The sequence below is a fragment of the Zeus faber genome (genome assembly GCF_960531495.2).
Source record: "Zeus faber genome assembly, chromosome: 19".
Taxonomy (NCBI): Eukaryota; Metazoa; Chordata; class Actinopteri; order Zeiformes; family Zeidae; genus Zeus; species Zeus faber.
This window is the reverse complement of record NC_137206.1, coordinates 9963940-9978939: the sequence shown is the minus strand read 5'-3', so window position 1 is coordinate 9978939 and position 15000 is coordinate 9963940. Positions and strand designations below refer to the sequence as shown.

At 43.0% G+C, this 15000-nt stretch overlaps 1 protein-coding gene across 1 annotated transcript; it reads right to left on the bottom strand.

The window, feature by feature from the left end:
* Positions 1–2115: 2115 nt before the first annotated feature.
* tfap2a (transcription factor AP-2 alpha) lies at positions 2116–11128 on the bottom strand (the record flags this gene model as incomplete). The annotated part of the gene is given in 8 exon segments (XM_080020205.1): positions 2116–2395; positions 3306–3429; positions 3432–3446; positions 5269–5387; positions 6842–7067; positions 8743–8794; positions 10149–10565; positions 11102–11128. Coding segments are annotated over 8 exon segments (1260 nt in total).
* Positions 11129–15000: the final 3872 nt, after the last annotated feature.

Below are 15000 nucleotides of genomic sequence, written 5' to 3'. Positions count from 1 at the left end.
CACACACACACACACACAAAAAGGCAGGGAATGCCAAAATTCAGCCAAATAAAAGCAAACATCGCACCCATGCAGCTTCCACATCTGACTGGTTTTAGCTGCAGGGCTGCAGAATATATTCACAGTCTGCATGTCATTTGGTCTGCAAGATGCAGTGCTCCGAACCAGGGAGTTTCAAGTTAGAACGTGTATTATATATATATATTTATATATATATATATATATATATATATATATATATATACTTGAGGGAAACAATGAGTTCAGCTGCTTATTGCAAGGAGCAGTCGTCAGGGGAGACTTAAACTCAATTACTGTAACCGAAGTGAATAGTGAGGAGGACAAAAACCGCCAAGAACAAAAATCCACGCGGGCGTATCAGCAGTCAATGAAAAATTAAAAGATTTGAATAAAAATCGACATGAAGCGTATCAAATATTTATTTTTTTCTGGGCAACAAAGGACTATAATACATTGACAGGCATGGGAACTATTGCCAGCACATGTCTATACAATACAGCTAAAACCGCCTCCAATTTTGGACATATCGGACATAACAAGATATCGGGTGGTCCCAAAAATGTTCCCTTTTTTCTCCAATGTTTTCTAACATTAAAAAAAAAAGGGAAAATAGACAATAATCCATTTATTGCTTGTATGGTGCTTTTAAGGAGAAGAACAGGAGGTGAAACGTATTCTGATCGGCACGACACGTAAAAGCTTGTAGGTATAAAAAAAAAAAAAAAAAAAGAATTGAATTGAAAAAAGAGAAATAAAAACAAGAAAATAGAAACACAAATACATTTCTTGGCTGGGTTCCGCACGTTCCGCACGCTGTTTCTCAAATTTAGTAAAAAAAAAAAAAAACAAAAAAAAAAAACGAAAACGGAATAAGGATGATATATATATAGAGAGAGAGAAATGGAAGTTTTTATTTCTATTAAATTTGTTCACTCGCTTCAATGTCGCCTCAACATGCTACAAGAGGGCTGAATTGAAATATCCCAGAGAGAAAAAAAAAAACACCCCCTCCAAAAACAAAACAAAACATTTTTTTTCCTAAAGAACCATAAAATCACATGAAGAACTAACCGAATATTCAAACCCACTAAAACAGGAGGCACCAGATAAATAAAAAAAGAAGTTTCAACAGACGCACCATATTTACAATTCCCATTAAATTACACATAAATAAATATATACATACATGAACACTGATTCCCTTATAATAACCGTGAATCGTGTTGAGAATTCGATAAAGAAAAACCGAAAAAAGAAAGAAAAAAAAAAAAAAAAAAAAAAAAAAAGTTCAAGTTGGTCGCGTGGAGGGTGTCTACAACGTGACGTCACGACGCGGAAGCCGGTGGAATTTCGTCGTTGCTGTTGCTGTTGTTGTTGTTGTTGTTGTTGTTTTTCAAGTTTATTATTCACAATACTGACAAGAATCCGTCCTCTTATGATTTTTTAATCTCCATTTTTTTAATTGAGTGTGTGTGTGTGTGTGTATGTGTGGGGGGGGGGGGGGTCGGTGTGCGTGCGTGCGCGCGTGCGTGTGTCTCTGGAGTTTAGTCCCGTTCCGTTGTAGCTCCTAAAACAAAACAAGGGAAGTACTTTTTATTTTCTTTTTCTTTTTTAAAGTCTTCTTTTGCTGGGGGGGGGGGGGCGGCAAGGCCTCCCCTGGAGCAGTTCCTCGCCCTTTTTTTTTTTTGTTTTTTTTAGGTTTTTTTTGTTTTCCTCCTTTTCTTTATTTTATTTTTTGTTGGTTTGTTTCTTTTCATATTTCTCGTTGTGTGGGGCTGAAAGAAGAAGAAGAAGAAGAGGAAGAAGAAGAGGAAGAAGAAGAAGAAGAAGAAGAAGAAGAAGGAAAAAAAAAAAAAAGAAGAAGAAGAAGACATTAAAAAAAAAAAGGTTCGCTTCGTTCCCCCCTCCAACGTGAATCCAAAGTAGAGTGGAGGTGTCAAAGGAGTTCAACTTGATCAATAGTATTTATAGTGTATTTATATTATTTATATTGGCTGACGGGGCTGGAGGGGTTTCGGGGGGGGGGGGGGGGGGGGGGGGCGGTCGGGTGGTGATGGGTGATGGGGTTGGTGGTGGTGGTGGTGATGGGGGAAATCACTTTCTGTGCTTCTCGTCCTTGTCCCCGCCCTTGGAGCCACTGTCCGAGTGGCTGTTGTTGAGGTACATCTTGTCCATGGCCTTCACGGCCTCGGTCAGATAGTTCTGCATGGCGGTGAGGGCCGCGCACATGGCCGGGGTGCCGAAGCCGTGCGAGATGAGGCTGAAGTGGGTCAGACAGCTCTGGATGCCGGGTTCGAGGATGGGCTGCGGCCGAGAGTTGCCCAGCGGCGAGCGGTCCTGGGACAGCAGGTCCGTGAACTCTTTGCAAATTTGCCTTGGAGAAAAAATAAATAAATAAATAAATAAATAAATAAATAAATAAATAAATACACCAGAATAAATAAACAAATAGGTAATCCACCGATCGGAGTTTGATTTAACAGCGCCGCCATACGAATTGACCATGAGAATTCATTATTGGGGCCCTTTATAAATACTGTATTAGGGCCTCGCAGAAACGTTATTCAAAGAAAAAAAATATGTTCCTTGTCAATATCACAGAAATCACAAAGAAAAAATGTATAAATGTTGGTACAAAAGTCTGGAAAAAAAGCGTACCAGTAATGTACTATATATATATATATATATATATATATATATATGGGGCGCATATTGTCATATTTTTATTCCAGTATGTGTGCATATAAACTGCATATATATATATATATATATATATATATATATATATACCGTATAATATATATAAACTAGACGTGAAATGAACAGTTAATAAATAGATTTACAGGGGATATGAAATAAGATGATATGGAAGTGCATTGCATTTAAAACGTGAAATTGTGTGAATGATTAATGATTAACAGCGTTTATGGATTAATTGGAAATTAAGGGATCCACCATTAAGGGAGCGAAGGCCCGATATTTAAAAGACAGCTGACAATTTAAAGCATTTGCAAAGATAAAACATAGTATATTGAAAGATTTAAAAAAAACAGTGTATTGAAAGACACTTGGCCCAATCTAGAACGGGAATTAAATAATAATAAGTAACTACATAGATGTATCAAATGCCGATGATTTGGACCACTGGGGGGATTTTGTGTATGTGTGTGTGTGCGTGTGTGTGTGTGTGTGTGTGCGTGCGTGTGCGCGCGTGTGTGTGCGCCTGTGTGTGTGTTTTTGAACATCATTTAATTTCGGTAATGAAATGTGATAAGGCCACTTACTTCGTTGCCAATAGCATGTTTTTTCTTTGGACTTGTTCGTTTGGGTCGGAATGCTGACGGTTTACATACTCAGCTACTGCCTTGGCTGGAAACTCTGTCTCGCATACATAACCAAAATCCCTGCAAGATGCACCGCTTCACCTGGGAGAGGGAAAAATCGGAATAAATGTGTTAGGAATAGAATAAAAAAAATATATATATATGTATAAATAGCGTACCAGTAATGTACAATGACATATATATATATATATATCCAATATTGGAATAAACACACACATGCGCGCGCGCACACACACACACACACACACACACACACACACACACACACACACACACACGCACACACACACACACGTATAGGAATAAATATTTGAGGATGGGAATACGTTTACATATATTCGTATATCCAATATGGTATGAAGACAGGCCAATTAGCACTCCCCTCCTTAACACGTGATTAATATAACAAGTGACACTGGCCCAAAGAGGGGACGCACAACGTGATTTATCCCCCACGACAGATGAAGTCAGCACCTGTACACCTTCCCAACAACAAGCACTAATAATAACAAAACCGAGCCCCTCGGTTGTCAATACGTGTCAACCCCCCCCCCCCCCCCCCCCATAAATTGCCCACAGCGCAGTAAAATATGGAACAATGCGTGGATACGAAATAAGAAGAAGAAGAAGTAGAGACAGAGCGTCATGCTTTGCACCGTGTCATTGGTTGCAAAATGCTTTCATTATTATAAGTCTAAAAGCAATTTTAAAGGGCTCGCACAGTAAGTCTCGCTTTGCCCCTTTTGCATTCCCCATCCTTCCAACCTGAGTCTGATTTATTATAAAGTGGATTTTTTTTTTTTTCCTTCCAAGTCTTGGGTTCGGGGTTTAATTTCCTGGAACGGTTGGGATTTCTATTGGAAGGGGAAGGGGGGGGGGGGGGGGGCTCCGGAAGCCGCGCATGCGCATGCGCAAATTAGCGTCAAAGCCGCAGCCCAAGCGGTAAAACTGGTTTCCCATCAAGTAGATCAGAAACGATGCCAGTGTCCCTTCTACTGAATATCCTGCTCCAGCCTTTACAGAAATCCACCTCGGCTGTCTCTAAAAAAGGGATTAGTTATTAGGGTCCACGACGCCGCACCGATTTCCAATGGGCCGCAATGAGCTTTGCATGCGGTGTCTGCAATAATGATTAACAGGGACCAATGGACCATCGGAGGCTCTCACCTTTAAAAAAAAAAAAAAAACACCAAATACCACCGCACTGAGTAATAAGGTTCAGCATTGCAAGCAAAATGGATTTATCCAGCAGCGGGGGGAAAGGCATCTTTGCAAGCACACCGTAATAGAGTAATTTATTCTTTAATGTGCCCGTGTAATATATAGCTTACCAATAGGTCAGCGCCATGTCATTTGCATGTAAAAGGAATATTCACAAAAAAATTGCAGTAATAGGCCAGGTTATTAACACCAGTATCCCTAGCTACTATTACCTGACACCAGGCCTCTTGGCCTATACTAATTTGAAATATAAAATTAAACGGTGTTTTAAACACCAGCTTCATAAATCAGAATCAGAATCAGAAATACTTTAATAATCCCAGGGGGAAATGACTTAAAGGTATTTTTTTTTTTTTTTTCAAACACGCGTGTTCAGCCCACGAGGTGAGGGTGCTTTCGATGACACGATAATCAAACGTGATAATGAGCAACGACTCCGACACAAATCCGCCCAGTGCAAACCGCACAAAAGAAAAAAGCCTCTAAGAGCGACCAGCCCTGTACGCTCACGCACTGCAGGCCGAGTCAGCCCGAATCACCCGGATGAGCGCGTCTGCTCGTCCGCTGGGGGGGGGTAGAAAAAAAAAAAACACCCGGTCCGGGGGGGGGCACCTGCTATCGCGAGAACACCGACTCGGGACGGGCTTTGCGACGAAACCAAACGGCGGACCGAGCGACTTACCTTCCACTAGTGACGTCAGCAGCGTGACGTTGGCCGCCTTGCGTCGGCCGGCGGGTAGATTCAAGCCGATTTTATCCAATTTCTCCCTTAAGGACCGTCCTCCGTTCTTGGACTTCGCCCTGCGACGACGACGACGGGGGAGGAGGAGGAGGAGGAGGAGGAGACGTTAAGGAACCGAAGCAAGTCGCCGCACGCACGCACGTAAATCCAAGTCTCACATCTCTCCCCACAAGTCGTGCGAGGGGAAACGTAAATACTAAATATAAAGTTGGTTTTTTTCTGTGCATCACAAAACAGCCTGTTTATGAAGGCAAAATGCGTAATGAAAAGAAAAAAAAAAGATGGCATTAAAGGGCCAAGGGGTGGATATTGCTCCGACTTAATGAATAAAGAAACATTCAATAAAACGCGCGTCTGCAGCAATTCAGTAGAGTTCAGTAGAGAGAGAGAGAGAGAGGGAGAGAGAGACATGTTTTCCATCTGTGATACCTTTACTGGGCCACAGAGCTGGGGAGCTGAAACTAGCCTATGCCTCCATTAATTTGTGGGTTGCAAGAGGAAAAGTGCGTGTGTGTGTGTGTGTGTGTGTGCGTGTGTGTGTGTGTGTGTGTGTGTGAGAGAGAGAGAGAGAGAGAGAGAGAGAGGAAGAGAGAGAGAGAGAAATTCAGTGCGCCTGGCGAAGTTAATACGGAATTTAACAACACCCTCCCCCCTCCCCCCCCCCCCCCCCTGCTTTAAATGCAGGAGCTAGGTGTCATGGTTGGTCGATTTTAATTATTCTTGGTACAGAGAAAAGAGAGAGTCGACAGAGAGAGAGAGAGAGAGAGAGAGGAAGAGGGAGGGGGAGAGCGAGAGAGAGGGATGTGTGTATTTTTTTTTATTTTAGGTTAGCTTTACTTTACACCCTGATGGGATCTATCTATCTATCTATCTATCTATCTATCTATCTATCTATCTATCTATCTATCTATCTATCTATCTATCTATCTATCTATCTATCGACCTACCTATTTATCTATCTACCTATATATATATATATATATATATATGGAACATTTGCATTTTATTCTTTTTAAAATTTAGGTTATATATATATATATATTTATGTAAACCAGTGTTTCCCCATGCCAATAAAGCCCTTTCAATAGATGTACAGAGAGAGAGAGAGAGAGAGAGAGCGGGGCAGAGATGTTTAAGAATGTCTAATTTTATTTCAGGTTAGCTTTACTCATCTATCTATCTATCTATCTATCTATCTATCTATCTATCTATCTATCTATCTATCTATCTATCTATCTATCAATATTTGCCGTATCTGGACCATTTTGTGAACACAAATTGAGTTTATATTATTTCCACTTTTCACTTGCTTCAGCGGTGTTTCCCATGCCAATAAAACCCCTTTCAATTGGGAAAACAAACGGAATTTAATCGAGAAAGAGACCGATAAACACGCAGAGAGAGAGAGGATATTCCCAGTTGCGTTGTTTTCCGTGTTTGTTTGTTTTTTTGGTGTTTTTTGTTTTGTTTTTTTTTGTTTTTTGGAGTGGGTATGGGATGTCCAGGCCCTCACCTCCTCAGCACCCCACCCAGCAGCGACGCGTTGAGGCACTCGGGCGGCGACAGGCGTCTCTGCACCTCGGCCACCGTGACCTTGTACTTGGACGTGGAGCTGAGCAGGGACAGGCGGCCGGGCACCGAGCAGAACACCTCGTTGGGGTTCACCACGCCGCCGAACAGGCCGTCCTTGTTTATCGGGATGGCGGAGATGTTGTTGTTCTTGGATAAAGACACTGGACCTGCGGGGAAGGGGAAGGGAAGCGGGGGGGGGGGGGGGGGGGGGTGGACGGAGGGATGGAGGGAGAGAGGGAGGTGGTGGGGTGAGAATGGGAGGACGTGCTCAGTGAATTTCATGCAATGCAGAGAGCCTTAACTAAACAAGAAAAAGGGGGGAATTTAGTCCCCGAGATTTAGAGTTCAGCACCGCATGGGCATGACATGCAGAGTCCGACTCCCCAAAACGCTGTGTTGTAATAATAATAATAATAATAATAATAATTGATCATGTTCTGGTACTAAGGGGGGACATGTAAAGGATAAAAAAACAGATCACTCCCTTTCACAATAACAACTCCCATATTATCCATATCTACGCATCTTAATCGAAATAATCCAGCAACTCCGCGCTGCAACACGCGCGTCTATTTTGGTTCCACCCCCCCCCCCCCCACCCCCGTGCACGAATCGAACGCGCAACAGAGCACCACGCAGTGTATCCAGCATTAAACAACAACAACAACAACAAAAAAAAAAAAAAGTCAAATAAAATAAAAAACACGATAAAACAAAATTAAAAACCACGGGCTCCACGCAGCTTTCGGCGTCGCGGCAACCGCAGACAAAGAGGGGGGCCCTTCGGATGGATCACTTGTGACATTAATGGCTCAGGGGAGTATAATAGAGACAATAGGAGTTAAACGAACTCCCGAGATTACTAATATAAGAAGCCAATTATCATGTTGATGCGAGGGATGGAGGAAAGGGCGAGAGAGAGAGAGAGGGGAGAGAGAGAGAGAGAGAGAGAGAGAGAGAGGGAGGGAGAGAGAGAGAGAGGGGGAGAGAGAGAGGGAGCATCTCCCAAGATCTGTCGGTCTCTCGCGCGTCTCATTCGACCTGACAAAAGGAACGCACGTGGCGCGAGGCCTTCCAGATCTGACCACGAGAAGGGGGGGGGGGCGTCTTGTGACTAATCAATCGAATTAATTCTCAACCGATAAATACGTGCATGGGAAATAATGTCAATAAACATACAATAAAACAACACAGACAAACACCGGCCTCCATCCCAAATGAAACACGCTTTTTGAATTATTATTATTATTATTATTATTATTAGTAGTAGTAGTAGTAGTAGTAGTAGCAGTAGTAGTAGTGGTGGTATTACTGAGTCCCTGTGTATTTCTCCCCCCTGCACGCAGGCCGATCAGACTATCGCCGGGCGCGCGGCACATAGGCTGTGCTGCATCTTCCATTTTAGATTTGGCCATCGCGACACGATTGCAGCCACCGGCTCACGCCACAGAAGATAACGGAGCCCGTCGCAGGGCCCCCAATCTTTGACCGTCCGTACAATGCGGGCCACAAAGCCCCCCCCCCCCCCCCCCGCAGCAGCTCCACCCGTCTCCCCCACTGCCCCCGAAACGCTGACAGTAAACTCCATCATCGAGAGGAAGGGGGGGGGGGGGAGGGTGCAGAGCGAGTTTGATGCACTTGGAAACCATGTAATGAAAAATAGGCTACTGCGTATTAGGCCCCATCGGATCAGTCAGGCATTACCGCATTGCATCGAGTCCGCGCCAGCAGAATTGCGTGCGTCCGTGCGTTCGCGCGCGCGCGCGTGTGCGCGCGTGTATGCGTGTGTGCGGTGCAGCTTTTTGCACCAACACGCCTGATATCGCGAAAGAAATTGCTTACCTTTTTTAATTACTGTCTGGTCGGGAATGTGAATTCCTTGGTCCTCGACGTGCTGAGACACAAGCGCGATAAAAAAAAAAAAAGAAAAAAAAGAAGAAGGGACAATTTTAGCAAAAGGCAAAAAGGAAAAACACAAACAACCCCCCCCCCCCCCCCAAAAAAAAAAAAAAAAAAAGCCAAACGCTCACACTCGATTATTAACCGCGAATAAGCCGTAGACAATTGGTGCTCGAGTATTAGGTGCTCGAGTCTTACCCTGCACGCAAGCTCCGTGCACGGGCATATATAGATATGGATTCGTGACGAGTTGCACCGTGCACTACAATAAATATAATGCAAAAAATAAAAATAAACATGTTCCGTTGTCTCACACCCGGCACAGACTTAAATAACGAAGCTATGTCGCCCCATAATCTTGACCTAATTTCTCCTTTAGATTGGCTGTACTCACTAGGAAACTACTAATCTAGATTGGATAGTAATTACGGCAGCCCGGCCTATTACGAGGCCTATGAACTAATTAAGGATTATTGGTGGGTTGTCTTTTTTTTTTTTTTCCTGGCGAAAAACTCAGAAGAAAGGCTTCAAATTTAATTGGAGATTATTGGATGTTTTGGCGTTCACACGGCGATAAAACTTCATAAACGGTGTCTCAAAATCTCAGTCATTGCGCTACGTGTCGTTTTTATTTTTCTTCTGACTGTGCGCCGTATTCATTCACTTCACCAATTCAATTTTCTAAATAATAGTGGATTGTAATATATATATATATATATATAAATTGAGAAGACATTCAAAAAATACATTAAAACAATCACCCGTCAATAGTTTTTAACAAATAATTCTGAATAATCCAAGGCAATGGGCAGCTTTTGCTGAGAAGCTTTTTTCTCCGAATTGTATGAACACAAAATCAATATTACAGTATATTTATTCAGTACTTTTTTTTTTATCGTAGATTTGAAGCAGACGCCGATAATTGTCGTAAATAATAGATAATTGTCTATTATTGCATTTCCTTTTCTAAATGAAATTAGGAATTGTTTGATGAGCATCTATTCGTAATAATAATAGTAATCATAACAACGAGAATGATAATAATAGCAATAATAATAACACAAATGATTAAAATAGTAATAATAATAACAACACGAATAATAGCATATATATATATATATATATATATATATATATATATATATATATATATATATATATATATATATATATATATATATATATATATATATATATATATATATATATATAATAACAACAGTAATTATTATTGTTATTATTACTAATAGTGTCATTATTAGTATTATTATTTCAGGCGTATAGCCAGAGGATAATTTCAATTTCAATTCCGCCACAAAGACTCGGCCGATTCGTGGCCGATCTCTCACCTGAACGTCTTCTAACGAGTGAGGTAATCCGTGAATGGGGATAGAGTCCGACATGGAGTCGATGCCGTGGCCGGACGGCAGCAACACCTCCCGGCGGTACTCCCGGCACAGCTGGTGGGGCAGGCCGCGGTGCTGGTGCAGCAGGCCGCTGTCCTGGCTCTGCCGCTGGCCCGGCCAGCCCGGATGCTGCGGCTGCGGCTGGGCATGCAGCGAGTTGAGGGAGTACGGGTCGTTGACGTGCGAGTAGGGGTCCTGAGACTGCGGGTAGATGGGCTGGTAGGGCGGCGGGAAGTACGGCGGCTGGAAGTCCGAGTTGGGCGTGTGCGAGAGCGGCGGGGCGCTGGTGTAGGGACTCTGGCCCACGCCGCCCAGCTGAGGTAGCCGGGCCGTCCCGTTGCTGGTGCCGTCATGACGGTCCTGCGCACGGGGGGTGGAGAGAGACACGTTTAGTACCAGAACCAGACTCGTTTTTAGCGATATGTCGCTCCACACATTTATCGGTATTGCACGTTATCCAGTCGGTGGCCCGAGAAGCGCACTGGAATCGGAAGAATCCAGTGTGGACCATAGGATTGTCCTATCAAAACAATTATGTCGCCGGCGAATTAGAAACAGTGGAGGGTCGCAATTCCCGTCATTGGAGTCAGGCAAGCTGTCAACACCACCCAAAGCTGTGAAACATTTAGTGCAAAAGCTAAAATAATTTAAAAATTAAAAAAAAAAAATTTAAAATAAAAACAACGAACAACAGGAATGATCGAAATGTTGGGGTTTTAAAACAAAAATCACCCTCGGAACCCAACATTCAGCCGCGCACCCTTCCGATCAGTTCTCCAACGACACCTACACGGTAATAATCATTAATAATCATTTTCGACCATATTTGAAAACATTAAGATCAGACCATCCAGCCCCCCCCGATCACCACCCCCCCCCCTTCTCTTGCAACTTACCATCGCGGAAAAACTGTGCACTAACATCTCAACAGTTTTGTTTTTTTTGTTTGTATGTTGTTGTTTTTTTTGAGGAGAGAGAGAGGTCGCTATTCAAAAAAAAAATTGAATAGAATCGAAAAAAGGTGCGTAAAAAAAAAAAAAAAAAAAACAACAACAACAACAACCCCGAGGGGGATTTCAGAGTTAAACGAACAAAAAATAAATAAATAAAAAATGAATCAAGCCCCCCGCAAAAAAAAAACAAAAAAAAAAAAAACAACGTTCTTTCGGCGGCTGCAGAATCAGAAATGAGCCATAGGACGGTAATCCATCAGAGGGTGGTTAGATTCCCACTGCGTCCGGCTCTGAGGAGGGGGATCGAGGGCTGAAAGTTCGCTCCGTGTCCCTTCCCTTTCCCTCCTGGTCTGCAGGTCTCTCTCCCGGGCTCTATCACAGTGCTGCCGTCCCTGCGATGGAGCTCATATTTAGCCGCTTCCCTCTTGCCTCTCCCGCTTCTTCCTTTTCCCCTGGACTCCCGCTAGAAGATATTCATGACCATTAAATATTACACCCGACACTTAATAAGGAGAGAATGGCCGCAAATCGAGCGTGAAGCGAGGACGCAACTCAAGGCAAAGAGTCCGCACTAAATGACGTCCATTGAAAGAAAAATCAGTATATCTAATCGTGGGGTGGGGAGAGAGAGAGAGAGAGAGAGAGGGAGAGGGAGAGGGAGGGAGAGAGAGAGCGAGTGAGAGAGTGAGGAGGGGAGTAAGAGAGAGGGAGACAAAAAAAGAGGGACATTCTCTCCCTTCTGACGAATCAGAGCGCTCGGAGGGGGGCGGGTGGAGAGGGAGAGGGAGGGAGGGAGGGAGGGAGGGAGGGAGGGGGGGGGGGCGTTTTTTTTTTTTTTCCTTTCTTTTCTTTAAAAAAAAAAAAAAAGAAGAAGAAGAAGGGTCCGAGGGCAAAGAAAAGGCAGAATGGAGAAGGGAGGACGGGGATAAAAAACAGCAACAACAACAAAAAAAATAAACGTCGGGGAAGGAAGGAAACAATGTGCGACCTGGCCGGCGTCGGCGTCGAAAACCCGCCGAGCGCCGCGCGGGCATCTCGGCCGCCGCTCGTCCTCTGAGCGCGGCTCCCCGTCTCCCGCTGCGGATCCCGACCGCTCGCCTTACCCCTTCCACGCACGGCCCTCTGACACATCTCTCCCTCGTTCCCTCTCTCTCCCTCTCTTTCCGTCTCCCTCGCTCCCCCTCTCTCTCGCTGCCTCTCTCTTTGAGGAAGGAAACCAAAAAGAAGTGCTCCAAAGTTCGCTGTTTTACGCCGGCGCGTTTGCCGTCGCGCTTGTGGTTACTACCACCTTTTACGCACAAGCGACCATTTAACAACAACAACAACAACCACGACTCGTCGCACATTAATGCGGATTCCGTTCAACTCCCCTGCAAGGGATTCAAAAAATAAAATAAAATAGCCTTCAAAGCAAAAGAATGGGGGACTGACAGGAGCGTTTCTTTCCCACCACACGGAGGCTGAAACACGTCGGACTGGCTTCAGCCACTCCTAAACCGGTCCCCGAGTATTATTACCCAACTTTATGTTTATGCCATAATAGTAAGCTATAAAATAAAAATAAAAACAAAATAAGAAAATAAAAAAAGACCGGTCTGCACTCACGCAAAATCCAAAAGCTTAAATTGTTAAGACATGAAAAATATAGAAAATAGTAAATAAATAAAAAAGCCACGCTATTAGAGTCCATGCGCAAGAATTAATGACAAAATTGCCATATGCCCAGAATCTTTTTATAGGTGGTTAAACGTAAGTTATGTATATATCTCTGCTGTAAAATAAAAAAAATAAAAAATTATAAGGTAGTTATTTTCTGGCGAAATATTTAATAAATTACAGAAGAAAATAAGAAAATCCCAATAATACTCCCATTGTCAAATCCATTGTATCCACGCTATTCATTACAATATTGCAGCCATTCACTACTAATTTTATTTTTAGATTACTATGATTATTATTACGATTATTATTATTATTATTATTATTAATAATAATAATAATAATAATAATAATAACAAATAATAATGATCATAATATATCAGTATTATTTCATTGTGACTCCTGTGCTAATGTGTACCAAACCTCTGCAACTTGTCAAAGAACAGCATCAATTCAGGCATTCCTAAAATAAGTGTGCCCACTGACAACTGTCAAAAAAGTGACAACATTCTACCCCCACCCCCACCCACCACCCCCCCACCCCCCCCCCAAAAAAAAGAACGATAAGCTACACGTAAAAAATCCATAAAACTTTTTTTTAATGATTAATTCAAAACAAAACAAAACAAAAAATTATTCCCTTACCTCACATTCCTCGTATTTAATGTTATCAGTTAATTTCCAAAGCATTTTCATGGATTGCTGGGGTGGATATTGCGTACAGGTATAGCGGCTGTATGCCCCGTGTTTTTCACCCGGTTGTGAGTTGTGCGCCCCCGCTCAGATAAAGCGGTTTTTATCGGCGCGGTGGCTCTGGCGCTCTGAAGTCTCCCTCTAACGGTGGGAGTGGAAGGCGGCGGCAGCGGCTCCACACCGGCCTCATTAGCATATCAACAGCAGCGCTTTGAATCCCCCCATCTGCTCCCCACGCCAGTGGACGGCGCGCACAGGTACAGAGAAACATGCGAAACAACTCGTGTTTCCACTGTTCAGAGCGGAGAAGGGCTGCAGCCATATGCAATGCAATGCACCTTGGAGGACTCCTCTGTGTAAGGAAGATCTCATATAAATATATATATATATATATATATATATATATATATATATATATATATATATATATATATATATATAGTTGCAAAACATATGGTGTAGTATTATTATGATTATATTTTGGACAAGGTGTCAATTGTTGATACAGAGGTGTATTGATTATCTTTTTTTCCTTTTTTTGTTTAAGTTTTGTTGGATATCGCCAAGTTTTTCTATATTTTAGTGAATACTTAGTGCATTCTCTTTTTTCAACACGTCTATTTTAGTTACACTATTATTATTGCTATTATTATTATTATTATTATTATTGGAGGCTATTGTTTTGTGAGCTGTGAGCGTATCGGAAGCCATGTGAGCTGCTGTTACACCCTGGTGGGATGAATAAAGTATCGATCTGTCTATCTGTCTATCAGTCTATCTATCTATCTATCCATCCATCCATCCATCCATCCATCCATCCATCCATCCATCCATCTATCTATCTATCTATCTATCTATCTATCTATCTATCTATCTATCTATCTATCTACACTATGTGTCATAAAGAAAATCATCCAATTTCTTCTCCAGTCCTTATTGACGAGGCTCATTTTCCCCAAAAAAAGCCTAATGAGAACAAGCAGTGCAAACACCCCCCCCCCCCCCCCACTCTCTGTGCTTTGCTCTGAAACCCACTTTTTTTAGGGGGGGGGGTGATTCTCCTTTTCTCTTCTCCCCCATGCACTGTTATTTTTATCCCATTGAGCCGGAGCACCGGGAGAGGCTCTCCTCTCAGTGTTATGTTAAACCCCCCCCCCAAAAAAAAAAACACGCAGGTCCATTGAGCAGTGCATCTATATATACAGTGTATTTATATATATATATATACCTGCGTCCTCCTCACAAACTGTTTTTTTTTTTGGGGGGGGGGGGGGATGTCAATAATTAACACAACAACATGGCCTTATTTCATGTGAATGGCTGGCTGGGGCAGGTCTTCACCTCACCGGGTCGGCTGGGTGGGGTGGGGTGGGGTCGGTGGGTGGGTGGTGGTGGTGGGGGGGGGGGGGTCACCAGACAGGTCGCCTCTTTAAGGCGTTGGCAACTCGTTTAAAGCTGGATTACCATTTTTTGCATTTTTTACAGCCAGT